The 25,380-nt window shown below is 45.9% G+C and overlaps 2 protein-coding genes across 2 annotated transcripts in view; one reads left to right on the forward strand and one right to left on the reverse strand.

Annotated features, from left to right (window-relative positions):
- IFT140 (intraflagellar transport 140) overlaps window positions 1-25,380 on the forward strand; it is a 681,938-nt gene that overhangs the window by 426,245 nt on the left and 230,313 nt on the right. The gene's annotated exons all lie outside the window — the stretch shown is intronic.
- Window positions 1-25,380, reverse strand: part of TMEM204 (transmembrane protein 204) — a 129,534-nt gene that overhangs the window by 48,833 nt on the left and 55,321 nt on the right. The window contains exon 2 of the mRNA XM_030212532.1: window positions 20,504-20,659. Within this exon, the coding sequence (XP_030068392.1) occupies window positions 20,504-20,659 (156 nt within the window). The remainder of the gene's footprint in view (window positions 1-20,503; window positions 20,660-25,380) is intronic.

Below are 25,380 nucleotides of genomic sequence, written 5' to 3' on the forward strand. Positions count from 1 at the left end.
AGAAGGCCCCTTCTGCCCCTTCACTAACCTACTCATCAAAGTACCTGCCTTATTCCCGTACTGAAAGAGTTGATGTTGGTAATAAATTTGTGACTTCCTAGCCCTCTGGTGTAATAATTCATTCAGCTCCCTTTGAGACGCCAATAGTGCTCTTTTCTGTTCTTCCGTTATGATCTCACCAAATCGCACCCTCCTAGCTCTAATTTCTTTTTCCAGACGGAGGATTAAGATCTGGCTTTTTAAAATAGCAGTTGAAGCAAAAAAAAAAAAAAAACAACAACCTTATTTTGTTTAGATAATTCACTTTACTGTTATACCAAACAAAATCATTAAGCCCTCTTACTTTTTTTTGTTATTGCATTCCTGGTGAGATATTGGTTTTCAAAGTTTCTGAAGAACGTTTCTACTTACCTACTTCTACTTTTTTGAATCTAGAAGATGCAAGATATTAACACTTTATTAGATTCCTATACAAGCATTACATTTATAAATGTAAGGTATGAATATAGTATAAAGACCTGAAAATGGGTTTGGTGAACAAGATTTTTAAGAAGACAAGCCTGAAATAGAAGCACACCTTTTTATTAAAAAAAATTGAGGAATACAACCAGTCAAGAAAGCAAAAAAATGAAAAACAGTACATTTAATATTTTCAGAAATCTATCTAGCTTGCTGATTTGTCTCATCCTGTTTTTCAGACCGAAAGTTCTTATGCTGTGAGGAGTAGCCTAATGGTTAGAGCAGGGCTGTAGCTAGTTATGTGCAGCCAGTGTGGCTGCAAAGGGTGCAGTGGAAGCGAGGGCACTGAAACTGCATCCTGTCCATTGGCTTCCCTTGCTGATGTCATGCAAGTAAGCAGGGCGGGAGCACTTGGGGGTGAGTCACACAAGTTGTAACTTGTGACGCTCCTGGGTTAGATCAGCGACTGAGAACTAAAACTCTAAGAACATGGGCAGACTGGATGGACTGTAGAGGTCTTTAACTGCTGTCATCTACTATGTTACTATCAGGCTTTTTTTCGAAAGTGATCGCCAGTCATTTTCCAACATAAATCGGGAGATGGCCGGCGATCTCTCAAAAGTGGCGAAATCGGTATAATCGCCACTTTCCCGTCGCTGAGCCGGTGAAAGTTCAAGGGGGCGTGTCGGCAGCGTAGCAAAGGTGGGACATGGGCGTGGCTACCAGATGGCCGGCTTTCGCAGATAATGGGGGAAAAAAAGCGGCGTTAATCAGTATTTTGCTGGGTTTACTTGGTCCTTTTATTTTCACGACCAAGCCTCAAAAAGGTGCCCCAACTCATCAGATGACCACCAGAGGGAATGGGGGATGACCTCCCCGTACTCCCCCAGTGGTCACCAACCCCCTCCCACACTAATAAATATAAAAACCTTTTTTGCCAGCCTTTATGCCAGCCTCAAATATCATACCCAGCTCCCTGACAGCAGTATGCAAGTCCCTGGAACAGTTTTTGTTGGTTGCAGTGGACTTCAGGCAGGCGGACCCAGGCGCATCCCCCCCCTACCTGTTACACTTGTAGTGATAAATGTTAAGCCCTCCAAACCCCCCCAAAACCCACTGTACCCACATGTAGGTGCCCCCCTTCACCCATAAGGACTATGGTAGTGGTGTAGAGTTGTGGGGAGTGGGATTTGGGGGGCTCAGCACCCAAGGTAAGGGAGCTATGCACCTGGGAGGTATTTGTATATTTGTTTTAAATTTTTAGAAGAGCCCCCTAGGGTGCCCGGTTGGTGTGTTGGCATGTCAAGGGGACCAGTGCACTACAAATGCTGGCTCCTCCCATGACGAAATGCCTTGGATTTTGCCGGGTTTGAGGTGGCCGGCATTTTTTTCCATTATCGCTGAAAAACAAAACCGGCGATCTCAAACCCGGCGAACTCTGGCATTTGGCCAGGCCAAACTGTATTATCGAAAGAAAAGATGGCCGGCCATCTTTTTCGATAATACAGTTACGGCCAGCTGTTGCGTCGCCGCCAAAATAGATCGCTGGCGCCGTTCAATTATGCCCCTCCACGTAACATACATAAGAATAGCCATACCGGGTCAGACCAATAGTCCATCTAGCCTAGTATCCTGCTTCCAACAGTTGCCAATCTAGCTCCCAAGTACCTGGCAGACACCCAAATAGTAGCAACATTCCATGCTACCAATCCCAGGGTATTTTCCTCCAGGAACCAGTGGCATAGCAACGTGGGGCCTGAGGGGGCCGGACCACCGCAGATTCACCCCTGGATCCCTCTCCCGGCGAACCCGCCCCCGCCGCTGCCTACCTTTACTTTTGCTGGCGGGGGATCCCACTCCCCGCCAGCCGACGTCTTCTTAGTTCTTCCTGCTCTTCAATTTGTTGCTGACGTCCTGCACGTACAACGTGCAGGACGTCAGCAAACAAATTGAAGAGCAGGAAGCGACTGAGAAGAAGACGTCGCCTGGCGGGGAGTGGGATCCCCCGCCAGCAAAAGTAAAGGTAGGCTGCAGCGGCGGGAGGGGGAGGGCGGCAATGTCGGCCGGGGGGGGGGGGGGGGGGGGGGGGAGGGCTAAAATGTGCCCCCTCCCCCTGGGCTCTGGACCCCTCCCCCACGGAAGGCTGGCTACGCCCCTGCCAGGAACTTGTCCAAACCTTTTTTAAACCCAGATATACTAACCACTGTTACCACATCCTCTGGCTTTGGCCAATTTGAAATCCTACTGCTGCTCCTTGTGATCTTGGACAGGTCACTTAACTCTATATTGCCTCTGATACAAACTTGATTGTAAACCCTCTGAGGACAGAAAAATACCTACTGTACCTGAAAGTAATTTATCTTGAACTATTACTGAAAATGACAAGAGCTTACTCCAAAATCTTTTTTTTTTTTTTTTTTTAAATGACCTACCCTGTCCCATTCTGGAGGTCTTCACTGTAGGGTCACAAGGACAGGTTTAGGAACCACTGCCATAGAAGCACTGCTTATCTTCAAATAATGGTAAGGTTACCAGTTTTCGAATATTGTCCCTGATTTCAGATCCACGTCCCTGACTCCCTCCTCTTTAGCCACCTTCTGTCCACAATTCCAGTAATGTGGAAAGTTTACCACTGCAAATGCTACGGGACAGAGTGTTTTTCTCCCACCTCTGCTCCAGTACCTCCCCCTCTTACTATGCCCTTGGTCTGCCCCTCCCCTCAAACCTTCTTTCATGTTTTGCTCCACAGTTGTCATATTGAAAATTGGTGTGCAGTGGAGCCTTTGCCCAAGGATGCTGCACATCTCAGCCGAGTTCTGTACCCATGCCAACAGGATGTATGCATCAGAGGGGGCGAGACCCAGCTGAGTCTTGCAGTGCACTACAGCAGATGCTCTGCAGCACATCACTTTTCTATGTAATGCTGACACTATGGAGCAAGTGTGAGGAAAGGTTTGAGGGGAGGGGGAAATGATGGACTGGAAAGAGGAGGAAAGGAGAGAATGGTGAAGATGCTGGATTGGAAGAGGGGAGGAGAGAGAGGTGGAGATGCTGGACTGGAAGGGAGAGGATTCCTCCTACCAGTTCAGCATCTCTATCCCTCTCTCCCCCCACCTTCTGTCCAGCATCTCTTTCCCTATCCTCCCCCTTCCAGTCCAGCATCTCTACTACTCTCTCCTCCTCTCCTCCTGGGTGAAGAAGTTGTTCTTAGGGTGTGTCACTTCTTGTGTTGGTGGGAGGTTTTGAAGTGGGTTCTATCTTGGAAAGGGACTGATTTTGTGACAGGGAAATTCAGGAGATTGGCTGCTTGTGTTGGTGGGGGGTTTCAGGAGGGTAGGCACTTCTTGTGTTGGAGGGGGTCTGTCTTGCATAGGGGTTTCAGGAGGGGTGATGGAAAGAGATAGAAACCAGGGGCAATTAAATTGGAACGGGAGTAAGACTGGCTATGGTGACAGCCTGGAAGCTATGTTGATGCCAGATGATATTCAGAGCCATCACCCACATAGTTAAATGTTCAAAATTAGGACTGCTTTATGTGTGGACCTATTTGGTCACATCTATGCAGGCACCAGCACTGAATATTGCCAGCACCCTTTCTAACTCCACCTCCTTAACACCCTTCTCATGCCTAGATTTCTAATGGCCATTAAGTAACGATAAGCAGCATACAGCCCAGTTAAGTTCTGCTGAATATCGGCATATGAACAGCTCAGCGGAGTTTCTGCTGCCCAATTAAACCATTTGGAATATCATAACCATAATATTTATTTTGACAGCTTTTGAGCTGTCCTAAATTAGGCTGCTTAGCTATGTGGGTGCCAGTACCTGCATAGATCCAAGCTCCTCCCTAGTGTCACCCCTGACTGCCCACTTTTTCTGGCAGTGGTTGGATGCGATATTAAGTGGCAATGCCCACTTTAGTGCCACTGACTATTGGGGGTAGGCGGTGACAGGCAATTTAAGTGGGCAGGAGCCTCTACTGCCCACTTAGATTGCTTTGAATAACAGCTGGCTCATACTTGGAAAATTAATTGAATGTATATTAATTTATGAATTAGAATGTGTAAAGTTAATTTTTGCTGTAATGTGTTAAAAATGTTTATTAACACAAATGTATGCGTGGAACACCTCGCTGCGAACAGTTCTTGACACTATCTCTCCTCTTCAAACAAACTCCTCTACCCGTTCTACTCATTCGCAGAACTCATAATACACATCTGACCTGCTCTCTCTCAAGAAGATACTTAGATGAGTAGAGTAAAAATGGAGACATCAACACATGCCTCAAGCTTTGTCTAACTTCAGACACACTACCCATTTATACAGAAATGCTCTTCTTACCACCAAGAAGGACTATTACTCCCAGAAAATTACCAGTGCCCCAAACACGGTGACCCTGTATAGGATTTTTAAGACCATAACAGCTCCTCTCATTCCTCAAGCCTCTGGCACGATCTTTCTTACAGTCCAAGCCTTAGGCTTCTCACTTCAACAGTAAAGATCAGTATGTTATGGGCTGGCATCACACCTACCCCACCCCGGCCCCTTCCATGCCATCCACTCCACCAATGTCATCTAATGGTGGTCTGGGGACTTTTAGTATTCTCGCCTTTAATACTTTTTCGGCTACTGTTAAATCCATGAAACTGAGAACTGCCTCATACAACCCCTTGCCCTCTTGCCTTATTAAAACATTTCCTTAAAATTTCCTTCCATTTATTTTCTCTATGCTCTCCACTAGACTGGAAGATGGCTATATCCCACATTACTGGAAAACAGCTATCATATTACCTAAAGTTAAGGACCATTCCCAACTATTCTTTGACTGCAATAACTTCCACCCAATTGCAAATATGCCATTCATTGTCAAAATTGCTGAATCGGTTGTTCAAACTCAGTTGGTAGACTTTCTCACTGAAACACATTCCATCCACCCCAACCAGACCGGTTTTTATCAGTAACCTAACACAGCGACCACTCTCCTCAGTAGTATGACTTACATCTATTTTTAACTTGATCAAGCCAGGTGTGTGCTCCCTCTCTCCATTATCTATTCAAAGCCTTCAGCATGGTAGACCATGATATCCTGCTCACCAGACTTCGACAGATTAGATTAAAGGATTCTGCCCTTTGATTTCCTCGTACCTTTCAAACAGAAGTTACTCAATTTACTACAATGGTGTTTCTTCCTCACCCTTTTCTCTGGATTTAGGAGTCCCTCAAGGATCCATTCTCGCCCCTGTGTTGTTCATTATATTCCTGGCACCATTCCTTACCCTTCTAGACTCCCTGGACTTCAAGGCCAGGTCCTTTGTACTCTTGACCCTTCTGACCCGCTCCATCTCCAAGACATTAATTCCACGCTTACTCAGGTAGGTAACAAACTGGTTTCGAGACAACAAGCTTGTCTTGAACCCTAGGAAGTCTAAGTCTCTCCTTTTTACCAATCACACAAGTCTGATGATACCATCAACTCCCTTCTTCCTCTGCTCCACCCTGTCCCTCTCATCCCAACCACAAAAATTCTAGGTGTCATCATTGACACATCACTTACATTTTCCTCTCAAGTACTGGCTTTGGCTAAGTGCTCGTTCTTCAAGTAGTGCATGATCTATTCTATGCAGAAGTTACTAGGTCCCCTTACCATCACTACCCTTATCCACTCACTCATTATTAGTCATTTGGTCTACTTCAATGTCCTCTATAAAGGAATCAGAGCTAAAAATCTGTGCCGTTTTCAGCTTATTCAGAATACTGCCATTAATCACAGGACACAAGAAATATGATCGTCGCCACTCTCCTCAAGTCTGCACACTGGCTGCCACTGTCACACTGCATAATCTTTAAAATCTTACTTTTGGTCTACAAGATTCGTACCTCTGGCTACATCTGGGGAACCCCTTATACTTTCCAATTTCCTGACTCCCTGCTGCCCTTCCAGATCTCTCAGATCATCTCAACAGAATCTTCTTGTTGTCCCATCATTTTACGCCATTAGTCATGAAACCACATGGCGCTGTATTTTCTCGGTCCAAGGCCAAGACCTCTGGAATAAACCGCGCTAGCATCTTAGATTGTGTCACTCCCTCCAGCAATTTAAAACTGAACTTAAGATATTTCTGTTCACTACAGTCTATGATTGACCCTGCCCCGCTTTGGCTCTATCGACGGCTGGCCTGAATTTCATATCTTCTACCCACTCTCTTTTTCTCCCTCCCAATTTTCAAATCAAAATATTGTAGTTCTACCCTTCCCCCTCTCTTTCCACCATTCTTCTGTGCCTGGTTCTTATTATCTAATTCTCCCTCTCTTATGTGTGCTACTATATAAGCCACCTAGTTATTAACTTGATGGGCAAGATAGAACTCTGAATAAACTTGGAAACTTATTAAATGAACCCTGAGAATACACATTTCCTAACTTCTGCTTCTTCTGATGTCTTCTATAGTTTATAAGTACATAAATAATGCCACACTGGGAAAAGACCAAGGGTCCATCGAGCCCAGCATCCTGTCCACGACAGCGGCCAATCCAGGCCCAAGGGCACCTGGTAAGCTTCCCAAATGTACAAACATTCTTTACATGTTATTCCCGGAATTGTGGATTTTTCCCAAGTCCATTTAGTAGCGGTTTATGGACTTGTCCTTTAGGAAACCGATTTGTTTTAAATTTACTACACTGTAGTTTAATCGCATGTTCCCTAGTCCTAGTATTTTTGGAAAGCGTGAGCAGATGCTTCACATCCACCTGTTCCACTCCACTCATTTTATATACCTCTATCATGTCTTCCCTCAGCCCAGTGGCGTACCAAAGGGGGGGCGGTGGGGGCGGTCCACCCCGGGTGCACGCCGCTGGGGGGGGGGGGGTGCCGCGGCGCTTCAGTCCGATTTCGCAATTCGCATGTGTTCACTGCTCCCTCTGAGTCTGCCCCGGAACAGGAAGTGACCTGTTCCGGGGCAGACTCAGAGGAAGCAGTGAACACATGCGAATTGCGAAATCGGACTGAAACAGGGCAACAGGCGCGCGCCGCGGCACCCCCCCCCCCAGCGGCGTGCACCCGGAGGGGTGTCATTTCGCCGGGGGGGGGAAGAGGTGTCATTTCGCCAGGGGGGGGGGGGTTGCGCTGCACCCAGGGGGGGGGCGCATCGGCGATCCGCCCCGGGTGTCAGCTAGGGTTGGAATGCCACTGCCTCAGCCGTCTCTTCTCCAAGCTGAAAAGCCCTAGCCTCCTTAGTCTTTCTTCATAGGGAAGTCTTCCCATCCCCGCTATCATTTTAGTCGCCCTTTGCTGCACCTTTTCCAATTCCACTATATTTTTCTTGAGATGCAGCGACCAGAATTGAACACAATACTCAAGGTGCAGTCGCACCATGGAGCGATACAACGGCATTATAACATCCTCACACCTGTTTTCCATACCTTTCCTAATAATACCCAGCATTCTATTCGCTTTCCGAGCCGCAGCAGCACACTGAGCAGAAGGTTTCAGTGTATCGACAACGACGACACCCAGATCCCTTTCTTGGTCCGTAACTCCTAATGTGGAACAAAAATCTTTTTAAACATATCCAAATAAATTGCAGATTAGATGCTTAATTTAAATTCTTCCGGTATTTTTGTTTTTCTGTTTTAAATTGGAGTTGTATGATATCTGTGTATGTGAGAGCATATGCTGTATGCTTGTAGGAAAGGGGATAAACTTTTAAAGGATTTCACATATAAGGATCCTTTCAGGATCCTCACTATCTCAGCAAGTTTCTGCATTCAAGACATGGCAATTTAGTGTAGAGAGGGGGTGTATGCCATTCTGCTATACCGTCCCCCTGCTGGGATGCCTGCCCTTATATAAGCCAGGACATACTTAGTATTTCTTTGGAGAACAGATATTCACTCTTAGTTTCATTTTATTATCACACTGACTTGATTTCCTCTAAGAACTGAATACATCCCTCTCGAAGTCAACAGCTTAGATGTCATTCATTGCTCTGCCCTTGGAAGGTTGCCAGACCCCTTTCCAACATCTTTTGAATATTACCATTCTTGACAGCAATTGTCCACTCTTTATTTTCTGTAATGTTAATTATTTCTACGTAAGGCTGTTTTGTTCCCTCCCCCTTGTCTCCTGCTCCCTTCCCTTTTCAACCCAGGATTTCAAGGCTCAGTTTGCATAACAGGTAATAACAGGCATTTCCTTCTCCTGTTTCGGGATATCCTGGCGCCTTTCAGTCTCTCTCTGCCTGTGTTTAAAACCGACTGCAGCACAGGAAAAAAAATAGTCTATAATTAGCAGCCTATAGAGAAGAATGGCACTTGGCTGTCTACTGAGCTGTTTGTCAGTGAAATCAACACATGTAAATAGAGCTTCAATGCGTTTCCTCTCTGTATGCAAACCAAGGTATGCAGAACTTGGAGGTTACGAAGATATATGCGAGAGGACAGGAATGGGAATAGAATGTTGAGAAACAAACTACGTGAATAACATCCTGAGGTATCGATGTTGATTTTGAGCTTTATCTTCAAAAGCATTTTAATTGCTTTATGGGCAATAATGATCTATTATAAAATTACCTGCCTGGTATGCAAATAAAATTTACACACATATAGCCTGTATAAACACAAGTATACTTGCTGTTTCTTCCAGATATCTGAGTTTGCTATTATGTGCATCTTTTGAAAACTTGAGCATAGGCCCATAATTTAACCCAGAAAAATTGTGTTCCGAAAGTGCAGTTCTAAGTATACAAGTATAATTTTCCAAGGGCAATTTTTTAAAGTGATGGTACGAGCATACTTTTGCTTTCAGAATTGAGGAAAGGCTGCACAAAAAAATCATACATATACTTTTTACCCATGGGCCCTAAAAAGATTAATTTATAAAACCATTTTCTATTTGTAGTGCATATATTATTTTACACTTTACTGTTTGTACTTACTGTATGTTGCAGTGGGTTCTTTGGAGGATATGTGACTATTAAATGGATTCAATAAGTACATTATGGAATTACAATAATAAATACGCACATGCCACCCGTAAGCATTTCTGGGGGGGAGGTGTTTGGGCAAAGCTGAAGCAGAGTTGCAAAGTACACATAGCTGCCTCAGGACAGGTATAACTTTATGCAAGAGCATTTGTGTGTTACTGGTGGTGGAGGGGGGGGGGGGGGGGGGAATGTTCTGGGAGCCTATTCCATAAAATCATATATACACAAATGTTGTCTTTATAAAATAGGCATGTTTTTCAAACTTTTATAGATGCTGTGTTATAAAATTAACTTCTTAATGAGTTGAAGTATAAACTACAGGGCTAGTGAATGTGTGTGTAGATCTTGCAGCAACCAATTAGATGTGATAATTACAATAAGAATCCTCTCACTACCAAGTTGGCACATTACCAGTTATGAGGTATACTGCATTTAGATGCCATGCACTGTTTCCTTGTGTATGGAGTTTCAGTGCTTTCTATTTCAGAAAACATTAGAAACATGACTTTTTGAGCAGGATTTGTTATGATTGCTTGCAGTGATAATTTCTTTAAGTAGTAGTTGTTAAAGAAATTGTGATACATAACCCAGTTTATTTCTTTGAGGTAGTAAGAACCCATCTGTTAAAAATTTATGTAGGACAATTTATTTATTTATTTGTGACATTTATGTCCCACATTATCCCAAACAAGTTTCAGTTCAATGTGGCTTACAATAAACAGTATAGGCTACATAACACAGAATTATTTATTTATTAATTACATTTGTATCCCGCATTTTCCCACCTGTTGGTAGGTTCAGTGTGGCTTACATGGAACAATGGGGACGGTTACAATTAGACAAACAGTTGGAAGAAGGGAAGTGATGGTTGATAGACTGGGTGGGTTGAAGGGAGGTTAGAGTTAGGGATTGTAATGAAAAGATTGATAAGATGAGTCATTTGAAGTGAGAGTACAGTTGTTGATTGTGCTTATTAATGCTGTAGTAATTGTAATTGTTTTTTATTATTATCCACTCTGGAGAAATTGAGAGGGTGGAAAATTATATTGCAAGTGGCTTCAAAGAAAATGTGACTATATAGTTGGATTTGAAAACATAGAATGGAAAGCTTGCTAGATTAGGCATGTCAGAGACAAAGACTATAACTTAAACTTTCAAACACGGAGGTTTCTCAACTTCAGTCTTCAAGGTGATCAGCAGGTCTTGTTTTCAAAATGACCCCATGGGTATTCATGTGGAGAGGACTTTAAACTAGGATCAGTAGGGACAGATGAACAAAGCACCAAGGCATGTGAAAGTCCTAAAGTAAGTAAAACATCAAGGGTAATTCTGTAAGGGGGTGTGTACTTTTAAGTGGTCAAGTATGCAGCTAGTTTGGGATATTTTAGTCATTTATGCATGGATATGGCCACATATGCATGTAAATGACCTCTTATAAAATAGCTACTAGTGGAAATGTATGCACCATCACATAATGGCACATCCATTGCTGACGGGTGTGGAGTTTGGGAAGAGCAACAGTGATATTTCTGAGATGGCATCGAGAGCATCTGCCAGGTGAATTGGCGCCTGCAGACTCACCTGGCTAAGGGCCTCCGTCTTCAGCCAAGGTGTGCTGTGCTGTGGAGATAATCTTTTTGACGATAAGATTCAAGAGGCGGCTGCTCTCATCAAACAGCACACTGGCACCTTTAAAACCTTCTCCAGATCCAGTTCTGTCCTGGCCTTCTCCTTGAGGAAGTGTCAGAGCGGAGGGCAATGGAGGTCTTATTACACTTATAGGGATAGGTATCTTCAACTCTCCCAGTCTCAGCAGGGTTCTTGTTCTCATCTCAGACAAAATCAGGGTCAGGGTTATGGTTGCCTCCATGAGAACATAGCCTTAGTTCCTGTATCTATTCTGGACAGCCTACCTATAGGAAGAGGCTGAATTTTGTTCACAACCAAATGGCCCCTCATAACCAGTTGGGTTCTCAAACTAGTGTGAATGGGATACCGCCTTCGTATGACAGAGCAACCTCAAAAATTAATTACCCACTGAGAGCACCAAGATTAATTTCTCGGCATTAGGAAATACTTAAAAGGAACTTTCTTCCCTCTTACAGGCCGATGTGGTTGAGGGCAGGGATTTTATTCCAAGTAGTTTCTGATCATTAAAAAGACGGGACGATACCACCAAAAGGGGACCAGCAATGTTGTCTAGACATATAGGATGACTATACTCATATTCAGATACATCCAGGCCACAGAAAATATCTATGATTTGTCACAGGGAAACACCACTACCAGTACTGTAGACTGTCATTTGGCCTCACATCAGTACTTTGAGTGTTCACTAAATATTTAACCATCATCACAGCATATATACACTTGACTAGGGTGTACGTGTTTCTCTTTTTGGAACAATTGTCTAATTAAGCACACAGCTCAGTAAGGGGCAGAAAGATCTATTCACTCAATCATTTGGGTGTTTGAGTTGCTAGGATTCATCATAACTTATACCAAATCACATCTAAACCCTACTCAAAAACTGGAATTCATAGGAGCCTTGCAAGAGATGACTCAAGCAATTGCATTTCTTCCACAGTATAGGATTTCTATGTGGAGAAATTCAGAAGAGTCAGCAAGTACCAGTTGGTCAAATGTTGAGGATGCTAGGCCACATGGCATCAACAGTCCATGTTACTCCCATGGCATGACTTCATTTGAGGCAAGATCAGTGGACCTCATCACCCAGTAGTCTCAGTTTACAAGGAATCTCTAAGATGTCACATCTGTCACCAATCCTGTATGAGACTGTCCATGCTAGAGGACTAACCAATCTTGTTTAGCAAAAAGTATCCCCCTTCAAATTACTCAGATATGAGAAACTCTAATGACAGATGCATCCAAACTGGTTTGTGGAGCTCATCTGGATGGGTTTCACACCTAGGATGTATGGCCTTCTCAGCTTCATCATATAAACTTCCCAGAGCTTAGAGATGTTTTGAATGGTCTTGAGGCTTTCAGAGATTGGTTGTCCAACTAAGTCATCTTTGTTCAAATAGACAACCAGGTGGCTATGTATTACAAGAACAACAGGGAAGAATGGGGTGATAGCTTCTATGCTGGGAGACCATCAGAATGTGGAAATGTGACCATTTCTTATGGGATGTGCTTCAGAGCCATATATCTGGCAGATAAGGACAATGCTATGGCATACAAACTGAATTGAGACCTGCAGCCCAACTTGTGCACGTTGAACAACAAAGTTGTCCACAGGATCTTTTAGTAGTGGGCACTCCATTATGTGAAGGACCCAGCAGACCTAGAGTGAGGGACACCGAATCAAGACGCCGGAAAGGCAAACGTCTACAGGAACAGTGGAAGGACTACAACTTCCAGCTTCCCTGGAGTAGGTCACCTGATGCCTGGGGTGGGGCTAGACTGCATTACAAGTCCCAGGATCCTATCAGGGAGTCACCTGACCCATTCAAGGAGGGCAAGCCAGACTTCAGGTCCCAGAGTTCCCAGAGGAAGGGCCAGGACCTTGTCAGGCCGGCTAATGCTAAGGATTGGCTGTTGCCTGGAATTAACAATTTAGAATTAGGAGCAGAGTGCATGTAGCGGTTACCAGTGGAGGGAGAGGGAGATATTCAAAGGGTGGAGGCAGAGGCTGGGGAGGAACTCATGGACATTTTTGCCCTGGCAAAGGTAAAAGGAGAGAAGCATAAGGGCTTCATAACATCTTTGCTGGATAGTTTAAGTTAAAGGTGGAAGAGGGTAGAAGTTTGGATGCTGGAACCCGCCTGGGGCTTGCTGCAAGTATTGGAATTTGTTTGGAAATATAATAGATGCTGGACTTTGTACTCAAGCCAGACCCATGTGAGTGGATATCAGGTGTTCAAGTGCTGGTATGTGAAAGGATGGGGGTTCCCTTAACCTCAGGACATTTGATGTGAGGACATAAAATGCTTGAGTTAAAACACTGTACTAAATAAAGGAACTTTATTCAAGTGAAGGAGTTTTCCTTAAAAGATTGTACCAAATAACTGAACTTTATTCAAGTGAAGGAGTTTTCCTTAAAAGACTGTGCTAAGTGAATGAACTTTATTAAGGCTCATGAAGTTGTACTGAGCTGCTGAATGAACTTTATCCAAGCACAGGGGGTTTCTTTAAAGGACTGTATTAAACTCTGTGGGAGACAAACGCCTAAGGACTCACGTGCAGGTGGTACGAAAGGCTTTGTCTGACACCCTTTATAGAGTGGAGGCTCTACAATGGGCCCTATATGAACTGAGTTGTTAAGTGCTATGATGCCTGAGGAAAGGCTTATCTTGGAAATAGTTTTGCGTTCATTAAATATTATGGTTTCAAGTTATTTAAAAAATTCCTGCATAAAGCCGGGGAGGAGTCATGTCCTTGGATTGGCAAGTTGGCGGACTACCCGGATGCACTGCAGAGGGTGACACATGATAGATCTCTTTGCCACTCCATTCAACAAGGGTGTAGTAGTAGTGGAGTGAGGACGTCCCGATGTGACAACAGCAGGCAGGAACAGGCATGCATGTGGAGTGAGATGGCCCAAATACTTCAAGAAAAGATAATGGTTTACCCATTTGGCTCCATTGGTGACATCACCCATGTGTGAGGATTCATGTTCTGTGGTCTGGGAGAACACCTGCTACAGGTAAGTATCTTCATTGTTTAAGAATAAGGAGGTTTTAGTGTTGTGCACAGGAGTCTGTTCTTGTTGCATTCTTTTTTTTTTTTTTTTACATGTATGTTGATGATGATACAGAAAGGCTTTCAGATAAAGTTTACCTCTTTGCAAATGATACCAAAATTAGCAGCAGAGTAGATACGCTCATAGGATCCAGCTCTGTGGGTGCTAGTGGTTGTTGAGCTCTCCCAATATTGAACAGGATCCTCATCCTTGTTAACAAATCTCGTCAACCATCAGCTCTCTCCTATCTCTGTTCCTTTATTTTCCCCTTCACCTCTCTCCACTGTCTTCACTCTGCAGAACAGAATCTACTGACTCTCCCTCCGCCCTCTGTCCTTCACTTAGGTCTCAAGGAACTCTGCCTTTAGATACATTGAACCTAAAATCTGGAATGACTTGTCCCTCTCCATCAGAAACTAACCAAACATTGCCTTGTTTAAGAAACTACTTAAGACCCACCTTTTCCTAGGATCTTTCCCCTCCATCGCTACCTAGAACTTTGCTCGTCCCCATTCTGTCTAGGTCTTCTTTTTCCTTGAACTCTCTTTTTATGTTTTTTTTTTTTTATTATTTTATTGTAAACCGCTGTGCTGCCTATGCTAAGGCTAATGTGTGGTATAACAAGTGACATATAAATAAATAAATCATTGTTTCCATGGAGTGGTAATTTGTATTGTGTTTGGCATCACCAATCATTTTGATATGTTGGCACCTATGGACACACTGGAAGATGTAGATAACATGAGACGGGATCTATTGGGACTTGAAGAACAGTCTAGAATTTAGTAGAAAAATGCAGGATTGTGCATTTGGGCTGCAAAACCCCAAAGAAGCAGAACTGTGTTAAGAGTGAAGTACATTTGTGCAAGAAAGAAGAACAGGACCTGGGGGACCAAATCAATAGAAAAGTGAAGGCAGAAGCCCAAAAGATGCTTGGGTGCATAGGGAAAGCAATAGCCAGCAGCAAAATGATGATAGTGCCAGTGGCGTAGCCAGAAGGCAATTTTTGGGTGGGCCAACAGGTTTGATGGGTGGGCACTAGAGTTGCCAACTTTTTTGAAAGAGAGAAAAACAGCAACCTGATGTTGCTCTGTCCCCACCCCACTCCATGCTCCACCTCTACCTCACTCTCCATAACTTCAATGAGGGTTGCAGTACAGGCTTCAATGGCTGCAGGCCAATTGAGAGCTAAGGGAAGTATAATAGACTGCACTCTTCAGCCCCATTGAGCCATGGTCCTCCAACACACATATGGTACTGAAGCCAAACACATTCTGCATCCAAAGAACTTCCTGGCCCTCCACCAACAATGGATACAGAGCACAGCAAGGACATTTCTCCATAAAACTCATCACACAAAGGAATGTTGGTTTCTAGTGTAATCTCAATAATAAACATATTATAAATTAATTTTAAAAAATCAATAAAACAAAAGTCACTCAGAACCTAGAGCAAATCTACCATGCCAACACTAACTTCCAAAAACAAGGATCCTACCTATGAAAAGGAAGTGCCTTAAATATTATAGTGGGGCCCTAAAATACAAATACATTTATCAGGAAAGCCCTTCAAGTCAAATTACTACAGAATGCTACATAGAAACTTCATGCTAACAGAATACCTCAGTCACACAGAGAACACAAATGCCAAATACAGAATAAGTGACCATAAACTCGAAATATAAATTAAACAGAAACCCCAAGAAACCAGACATTGCATGTAGTACAACACCAGAGAAACAAGAAAGAAAGGTATTTCCTCCTATGCAAAATATAAAGATGGCACATGCCAGGTATGGTGTTAGGGGTTGCAACTAGGGCAGTTGTGCTTGGTTCCCTGGCCAGAGAAAGCCCGCCTGCTGGAATGGACTTTGTGGAGGAGTAGCCTAGTGGTTAGTGCAGTGGACTTTGATCCTGGGGAACTGAGTTTCGATTCCCACTGCAGCTCCTTGTGACTCTGGGCAAGTCACTTAATCCTCCATTGCCCCTGGTACACAGGGCCGTGCCTAGGGTCTCTGGCGCCCCCCTGCAGACTATCAGTTGGCGCCCCCCCCCCCCCCGTGAAAATGATCACGCCCCCCCCCCCCATGAAAATGATCGCTCACCACTTGCCACACTGAAAGGAATTGTCAGCAATATTCTTAGAAACAAATTGCTATACATTGCAAAATAAGATAGCAGATGTAAATTCTCAAAGTGGACATATTCCAAACGCTAAAATGAAAATAAAATAATTTTTTTCTACCTTTGTTGTCTGGTGACTTTCTTTTTCAATCATGCTGGTCCAGTATCTGATTCTGCTGCTATCTGTCCTCTTAACTCCATTTCCAGGGCTTCCTTTCCATTTATTTCTTTACTTTTCTCCTTTCTTCTTCATTTCTTGCTCTATATCCATTTCCAGCAATTTCTCCTCTCTCCCTGGGTCCTGCCCTCCCATCCATGTCCATTCTTGTCCCTCTCTGTCCTTCCCTCCTCCATCCATAGCCAGCAATCCTCCTCTCTCCCCTCCCCTCCATTTCCAGCAATTTGTCCTCTCCCTGGGCCCCCATGTCCATCCTTGTCCCTCTCTGCCCTTCCCTCCTCCATCCATAGCCAGCAATCCTTGCCTCCTCTATCCCCTCCCCTCCATTTCCAGCAATTTGTCCTCTCCCTGGGCCCCCATGTCCATCCTTGTCCCTCTCTGCCCTTCCCTCCTCCATCCATAGCCAGCAATCCTCTCTCCCCTCCCCTTCCAGCAATTTGTCCTCTCCCTGGGCCCTGCCCTCCCATCCATGCCTCTCTGCCCTTCCCTCCGCACCCTGGGGCCTTTAAATCTTTTACTTCTGGTCGCAGCAGCGAAATAAAACAAATACAGAAAATAAAATAATACCATTTTATTGGACTAATGCATTTAGCTTCCAGAGGCCAAAATCTCCTTCCTCAGGTCAATACAGTATAGTGCTGTTACAGTATCCTATCCTGATCTGAGGAAGGGGGTTTTGTTCTCTGAAAGTTAAGTCAAAATGTATTAAAATTAGTCCAATAAAAAGATTACCTTATTTAAATGTTCTATTTATAAACATTTATTAGCACAGCTAAAATACTATATCCTAAAGCAAAATAATAAAAATATATATTTACAGTTTGTTGTCTTTGGTTTCTGCTTTCCTCATCTTCTTTTCACCGTCTTCCTTCCATCCAGCATCTGTCTTCGCTCTCTCTCTCTGCCATCCAGTGTCTGCCCTCTCTAATGTTCCTTCCATCCACATCTGCCCTCTATTTCTGCTCCTTCCATCCACCATCTGCCCCAGTCTGCCATCTCTCTCTCCCCCTTCCATCCACCATCTGCCCTCTCTCTCTCCTTTCCCTCTAGCATTTGCCCTCTATCTCTGCCCCCTTCCATCCACTGTCTGCTCTTTCACTCCCTTCTATCCACTGTCTGCCCTTTCTCTCTGCTCCTTCGATTCACCACTTGCCCTCTCCCATCCATTCAGGGTCTGCCCTCCCTCTCACTCCCCATTCCATCCAGGATCTATCCCCCCTCTCTCACTGCCCCCTCTTTTCGGCTCCCAGTTCCCACCTGCGGCTGCCCCTAGTTCCAGATCCATTGATTCTCCCATCCACCCCTGCCCCAGGCATGACCCCATTCTCCCTCCTGCTCACTTTTCAGACCCCAGTTCCAGCTCCATGCCCCTTCTCCCATCTGTCTCCCACCCAGTCCCTTCTGCCCATCCGAGTCCCCCTCACCCCATCTGTCTCCCACCCAGTCCCTTCTGCTATCCAAGTGCCCCCCCACCCTCACCCCATCTGTCTCCCACCCAGTCCCTTCTGCCCATCCGAGTCCCCCTCACCCAATCTGTCTCCCACCCAGTCCCTTCTGCTATCCAAGTGCCCCCCACCCTCACCCCATCTGTCTCCCACCCAGTCCCTTCTGCCCATCCGAGTCCCCCTCACCCCATCTGTCTCCCACCCAGTCCCTTCTGCTATCCGAGTCCCCCCCACCTTCACCCCATCTGTCCCCCACCCTCACCCTGCCTCGTCTTCTCCCTGCCACCCGGTCTTTAAAAAGAAATTGCCGACGCGATAGCGAGCACAGCACCTCATGTGGAAGTAAAAGAAGCGAATCCGATCATCTCATTGGGCCTTCCTTCACTGTCCCGCCCTAGAAGAAATAGGAAGTTGCGTCAGAGGAGGGCGGGACAGTGAGGGAAGGCCCAATGAGATGATCGGATCCGCTTCATTTACTTCCACACGAGGTGCTGCGCTCGCTATCGCGTCGGCAAATAAATTTAAAGGGCTGGGGGGGGGTGCCAGGATGAAGAGCAGCGGGAGCGGCGGCACCCCCCTTTCTGGTGACACCCGCGGCGATGAAAAGATTTAAAGGCCTCGGGGGCGAGGGTAAGCACCGCGGGCGGCGCCCTCCAGAGGTGGGCGCCCCCCTGCGGCGCTTACCTCGCTTACCGCATCGGCACGGCCCTGCTGGTACAAAATAAGTACCTGAATATATGTAAACCGCTTTGAATGTAGTTGCAAAAACTTCAGAAAGGCGGTATATCAAGTCACGTTTCCCTTTCCTAGATTTCTGTCCTGGACCCCAGCCATGTTTAACATCAACTCTGGCAAGATGTACATTCCAAATCCAACATATTATATTCACAACATTGAAAATAAAATAATTTTTTGTACCTTTTTGTTATCTGGTCATTTTATTTTTAAAATTGTATCGGTCCCAGTCTCTGGTTTCTGCTTCCCTCTGTCTTCTCTTAACTCACTTGCCAGGGTCTCCTGTCTATTTGACATTTCTTCTTTCTCCATGTTCATCATCCATCTCCCATCTCCTTTTTTCCTATATTTCCTTGTCCAGTATCTCCCCTGTGTTCATATCCCCTCATCCATCATCATTCCTCTATGCACCTATGCATCCCATGCCCAGCATATCCCTTCTGCGTTCCTATTCGCTCCCTTGTCTGGTATCTCTCCCCTCACAGTCTCCCACCCCCATGGCAGCACTTGCACTTTACTATTGGCGCTGCCTGACAGCAACTCACAGACGCAGCGTTGATGTCCTGCTCCGGGGCCTTACCTCTGCCGTGTCCTGTCCTGTGTACAGGAAGTTGCATCAATACAGCAGAGGGAAGACCCCAGAGCAGGACATCAGCGCCACGTCTGTAGTTGCTGTCAGGCAGCGCCGATAGCAAAGTGCAAGTGCTGCCACGGGGTTGGGAGACTGTGAGGTGCAGGAGCAGGACGCCACGTCTGTGAGGTGCTGCCACTGGCAGCGCCAACAGCATTAAATGCAAGCGCTGCAGCGGGGGTGGGACAAGGTGAGGATTGGAAGACACGGACGTGTTGAGACTCTGCCTCTGGTGGGCCTAAGGCAAAACTCGTAGCTACACCCCCTGGATAGTGCCTCAGTACAAGTCTCTAGTGAGACTTCATTTGGAGTATTTTATACAGTTCTGGAAAGCATGTCATTAAAAAGGTATAAACAGGATGGAGGTCTTTATTATAAAGCACATGGGGGACAAACTTAAAGGTTTGTATACTATGAAAGAAAAGCAGAAGAGGGCAGATATGATAGACATTTAAATACCTCCATGGTGCAAGTGGCCCTTTTTCAGTTGAAAGTAAGCTCTGGAATGAGGGGGCATAGGATGAAAGTAAAAGGGTATAGACTCAGCGTAATCTAAGAAAACGTTTCTGCATGGAAAGAGTGGTAGACATGTGGAATGGCCTCCCAAAGGACATGGTTGAGTTTCGGATATTATCTGAATTCAAAAAAGCATGAGACAAGCACAGAGGATCTCTAAGGGAGAGGAATGGATTGTAGAGTTGGTATAGATGAGTAAATTGGCTAGGCCATATGGTCTTTATCTGCCATTATTTTCTGTGTTGCTATATATTGATATGCACTTGGTCCACGATCTAGATTAATTTATTTTGGTGCTTCTGAAAATCAGATCTGTTTGCAGCCTTGAAAGACTAGAGCTAAGAACCCTTTGTCTTGATGCTATGGCCCTTCTTTACCATGACTGATTATTTGTAGCCTATTTATTGAAAGAAGAAAAGCAGGCTTGTGAGATCACCACATTTTTGTGTGTGTATGTCCAAGTGTTCCCCTCCCACACAGTAACTTTTGTATTTAATTTGCTGTTCATATAGATTTTCTGGATATGTTAAAAGGATCAAGAAGATCTTGACCTAGGTGTTTCTATGCATATACATATAGGCTTGCATGTGGTTTTTGTTTCCCCAGAAAATAGGCTTCTGAGTGGAACTAAATGTTGATATGGTAATTTTTTGCAGACCTGCCATGTTTTTCCCCATATAACAACCCCCTGTATTTATTATAGTATGGAGGAAGAGGTACCTGTACTTACTGGCCAATTGGAATACTGCAGCAATAGCTTCTTCCCACCACTGAGAATCCTGGGAGATTAAAGGCAATTCCACCAGTCCCATCAGAAAAATGAGCTGTCCAGCAGTTAGGGCCACAGTAGCGATCAAGTTACAGGCACGCATCATGTCAAACTGTACTGGAGAGAGGGAAATGCAGAAAGGTCTACAAATCGGATGTGACCCAGAACAGACATTTAAATGTAAAATGACAGAAGCATTTGAATATCGTGCACCTGTTTCACAATATGCTTTCACAATGATCCATATTAATTACAATACTTTGATCTAATGCTAACACACTTTCAATCTATCTGAGTACTGATCTCACTCTGGCTCATTTCTTCTCAGCTAAATAATAGAGAATTAATAGTTCCTGTTTTCAGAATGGTCTCTCTTATGTCAGATTATTAAATTAGAATGCAGTTATTACTTTTTTCCTGACCAAAGAGAAGTTGCATACTTTGAAGACAATCTATGAACAATGCAGCTTCATTTTACCAGCTTCTCATATATTTCCATAGTATAATGCCTTGCTAATTAGTTTACCAACCCATATTAATATTAGTACATCTTCAGGTGGTAAATCAACCTTTCTCCGAGGACAAGCAGGCTGCTTGTTCTCATGATTGGGTTATGGTCTGCGACGGCCCAGGAAACCAGCAAAATTTTTGACAGCAAAAACAAAGAACTCTCCAGAACACTCCGCCTTGCGGGCCGAACACAGTGCGCACGCGCGAATGGCTTCCCGCCCGCGACGCGAGCGTGCCCTCTCAGTATTTTTATCCGCGATCTTGAGTGCCACGTTTTATTCGAGCGCTCAAAATTTTTCGGCTCAGGAGACTTATTTTTCGCGTTTATCGCCCGCTTTTTTCTTTCTTTCACATTTCCTGTGTTGTTTTACAAAAATAGATATAAAAAAAAAGAATTATTTTTTCCCTTGTCTTCTTCACTTCTGTAAGTTTTCTTCTTTTTTTCGTCACGGCCGCCTTTTAGGCTGCTCAGCCGGGTCTTTTTTTCCCTTTTTGTGCCTTTTTATTGGCACAATCGAGTCCTTTAATTTCGCAGCCGCTGTTTTTCCGTCCATGTCATCGAGGACTCCCAGCAGCTTCAAGCGTTGTACTCGCTGCAACCGGACCATCTCGGGTACCGACCCCCAAGCGTGATGTCTCCAGTGCCTTGGGCCTGAACATTTGCCAACTGCTTGTAAGTTGTGCTCTTTAATGAAAAAATGGACCCAAGTGTCTCGGGAGGCTCAACACGAGCGCCTTTTTGCTGAGTGGTCTGGTCCTTCAATGTCGGCATCGACATTGGTACGAGGTCGGCGGAATCGGCATCAACATCGAGGGAAGCATCGACTTCGAGAGCACAGGTAATGGCTGCCGAACGACCACATTGCGCTGGGAGCAGTGAGGCATCAAGTGGATCTCCACCTGGATCGAGGCCTACTGCTATGCAGGCCCCCCGGGACTGACGACCTTCAGACCCGGCCCTGAGGCGTGAGGATTCCACGTCCTCCTCTTCGGTACTGAGGAGTCTCGATGACGGGCGTCGAGCGAAGGCTAAGAAGCACCGTCATCGATCTCCTTCCATGCATGGTACTGGGAGCTTCGGGGAGCCGAGGGATTCAGCACCCGAGAAGAGTCTGCCCTGAGAGGACCGCTCACCCTCTATACAGGAGGTGCCGATGCGCCGGTCTTCTGGCAGTTCGGTACCGGCTCTCAAGCCCCCTCAGGTTCTGCCACCAGCTCCTACACCGGCCCCACAGCCTTTCCCGATGGAGGCTCTCGACGGGCGCATCAGGGCCCTTCTTCCAGAGCTTCTGGAAGGGTTGCTGTGCCAGTCTGCATCGATGCCAGGGGTGCTTGCGCCTTCTGCATCGACTTGAAGCGGCATCTGGGCCTTTGTCTGTGGTGAGGTCTCCGTCCTCGGTGCTGCTTGCAGCATCGGCGTCGGCCGCCACCCAGGTCGATTCTCCCTCACATCGGTGGGGGAAGCTTCGCCACAGTCCAGGCAGGAGTCGACTTCTCGACATCCCCCCCCCCCCCCCCGAGGAACATCGATCCTCGACGTCGAGACAGGCTTGGGTTCGGGCTGCTCAGAGAGCTTTTGTCCTACACCAATGATGAGTGCTTGTGGGAAGAAGAGGAAGATAGATCCCAGGTATTTTTCGGAGGAAGAGTCGTATGGTGTCCCCTCTGATCCTACTCCACCAATTGAAAGAAAATTGTCTCCACCTGAGTGTCTTTCTTTTTCCTCTTGTTTGGGAAATGTCTAAGGACATTCCATTCCCTAAGGAGGTTGTGGATGAGCCCAGGGCCGAGATGCTCGAGGTCTTGGATTATCCTTCTTCACCCACAGAGGTTGCAACGGCTCCCTTGCATAACATACTCAGGGAAGTTCTTATGCGAAACTGGTCGTTCCTTCTTTCTAATCCAGTGGTCCCCAAGAAATCTGAGTCCCAATACAGAGTCCATGCAGAGCCTGTAATGGTTAAGTCTCAACTGCCTCACGATTCCAGGGTGGTGGACTCTGCTCTCAGAAGAGCCAAGAGTACTAGTGACTGTGCCTCGGCGCACCCAGGCAGAGAGTCTAGGACCTTGGATTCTTTTGGAAGGAAAACGTATCAGGCCGCTATGCTCGTAGCCAAGATCCAAACATACCAGCTCTACACAAGCATCCACTTGTGGAACTCAGTGAGGCAACTGTCCAGTTTGGTCGAAGCCCTTCCTCAGGAGCTCGCCAAACCTTTTCACTGGGTGGTCAGGCAGCAGAAGGCGTGTCGAAAATTCCTGGCCAGGGGTACTTAGGACACTTCTGTTGTGGCATCCCGAGTAGCTGCTTAAGGTATAGTGATGCGCAGATTCTCATGGCTGCGTGTCTCTGACCTGGATCATAAGACCCAGCAGCGAATGGCGGATGTTCCTTGCCGGGGGATAATCTTTTTGGAGAAAAAATAGAGGACATGGTCAATCAGATCAAAAAGCACCATGATGCTATGGATTCTCTCTCCCGCTGGGCGTCTTCTGCTACCACTTCCTTATCTAGGAGGTTTTTTGGCGGGAAGAGGAGTGCTCCCTATTCCTACGATAGGCGTAGGTACACTCCTGCTTCTCGGAAGCCTGTCCATGCTCAGTCCCAGCATGCCCGTTCCCGTCAACGGTGTGCGACTAAGGCCTCTGCAGCTCCCCAGCAAAAGCAAGGGACGGGCTTTTGACTGGCTCCAGTGCAGCATAGCCTCAGAAAAAGTGTCCGTGCCGGACGACTTGCCAGTCGGAGGGAGGTTAATATTTTTTCACCAAAGGTGGCCTCTTATAACCTCCGACCGGTGGGTTCTTCAAATAGTTCGGTTAGGATACATTCTCAGTCTGGAATCCATGCCTCCAAATTGTCCACCGGGAGCTCAGTCCTTCAGCTTGCAGCACAAGCAGGTACTTGCAGAGGAACTCTCCACCCTTCTAAAGGCCAATGCGGTCGAACCCATTCCACCAGGGGAAGAAGGGCTGGGATTCTATTCTAGGTACTTCCTTGTGCAAAAGAAAAAAGGGGGGATGTGTCCCATCCTAGACCTAAGGGCCCTGAACAAATTCCTTGTCCGAGAAAAGTTCAGGATGGTTTCCCTAGGCACCCTTCTTCCCATGATTCAGGAAAATGATTGGCTATGCTATCTGAACTTAAAGGATGCTTACACACACATCTCGATACTTCCAGCTCACAGGAGGTATCTTCGATTTCTGCTGGGAACACAGCACTTTCAGTACTGTGTACTGCCCTTTGGTCTGACGTCTGCGCCCAGGGTGTTCATAGACTAGGAGTGCATGTGTTCCCTTATCTCGATGATTGGCTGGTGAAGAGCACCTCGGAGGTGGGCGCTCTACAGTCCATGCGGATGACTATTTGAGTGCTGGAGCTACTGGGGTTCGTAATCAATTATCCCAAGTGCCATCTTGTCTCGGTTCAGAAATTGGAATTCATCGGAGCTCTGTTGGACACACGGACGTCTCGAGCTTATCTTCCCCAGACAGGGGCAGACAATCTCCTGGCCCTAGTGTCCCTGGCTCAAGCGTCTCAACAGATCACAGCTTGGCAGATGTTGAGACTCTTAGGACACATGGCTTCCACATTTCATGTAACCCCCATGGCACGCCTGCATATGAGATCAGCTCAATGGACCCTACCTTCCCAGTGGAGCCAGGCCACAGGGGATCTAGAGGATGTCATCCATCTTTCCACCAACTTTTGCAATTCCCTACTCTGGTGGACTATTCGAGCCAGTCTGACCTTGGGACGTCCATTCCAAATTCCTCAGCCACAAAAAGTGCTGATGACGGATGCCTTCCTCCTGAGGTGGGGAGCTCATGTAGATGGACTTCACACTCAAGGAGCTTGGTCCTTTCAGGAAAAGTGTCTTCAGATCAACCTTCTGGAATTACGAGTGATCTGGAACGCTCTCAAGGCTTTCAGAGATCGGATGTCGAACCAAATTATTCTAATTCAGACAGACAATCAGGTTGCTATGTATTACACCAACAAGCAGAGGGGCACTGGATCTCGCTCTCTGTGTCAGGAAGCCATTCGGATGTGGCTTTGGGCGCATCATCACAGCATGTTTCTCCAGGCCACTTATCTGGGAGGTGTAAACAACAGTCTGGCCGACACAATGAGCAGGATAATGCAACCTCAAGAGTGGTCACTGAACATGGGCGTAGTCCGCAAAATTTTCCGAGCATGGGGCACCCCCTCGGTGGATCTTTTTGCCACTCAGATCACAAAGTCCCTCAGTTCTGTTCCCAGCTTCAGGCCTATGACAGACTAGCGTCAGATGCCTTTCTCCTTCATTGGGGGGCAGGCCTACTGTATG

Source organism: Microcaecilia unicolor, chromosome 8 (assembly GCF_901765095.1).
Source record: "Microcaecilia unicolor chromosome 8, aMicUni1.1, whole genome shotgun sequence".
Taxonomy (NCBI): Eukaryota; Metazoa; Chordata; class Amphibia; order Gymnophiona; family Siphonopidae; genus Microcaecilia; species Microcaecilia unicolor.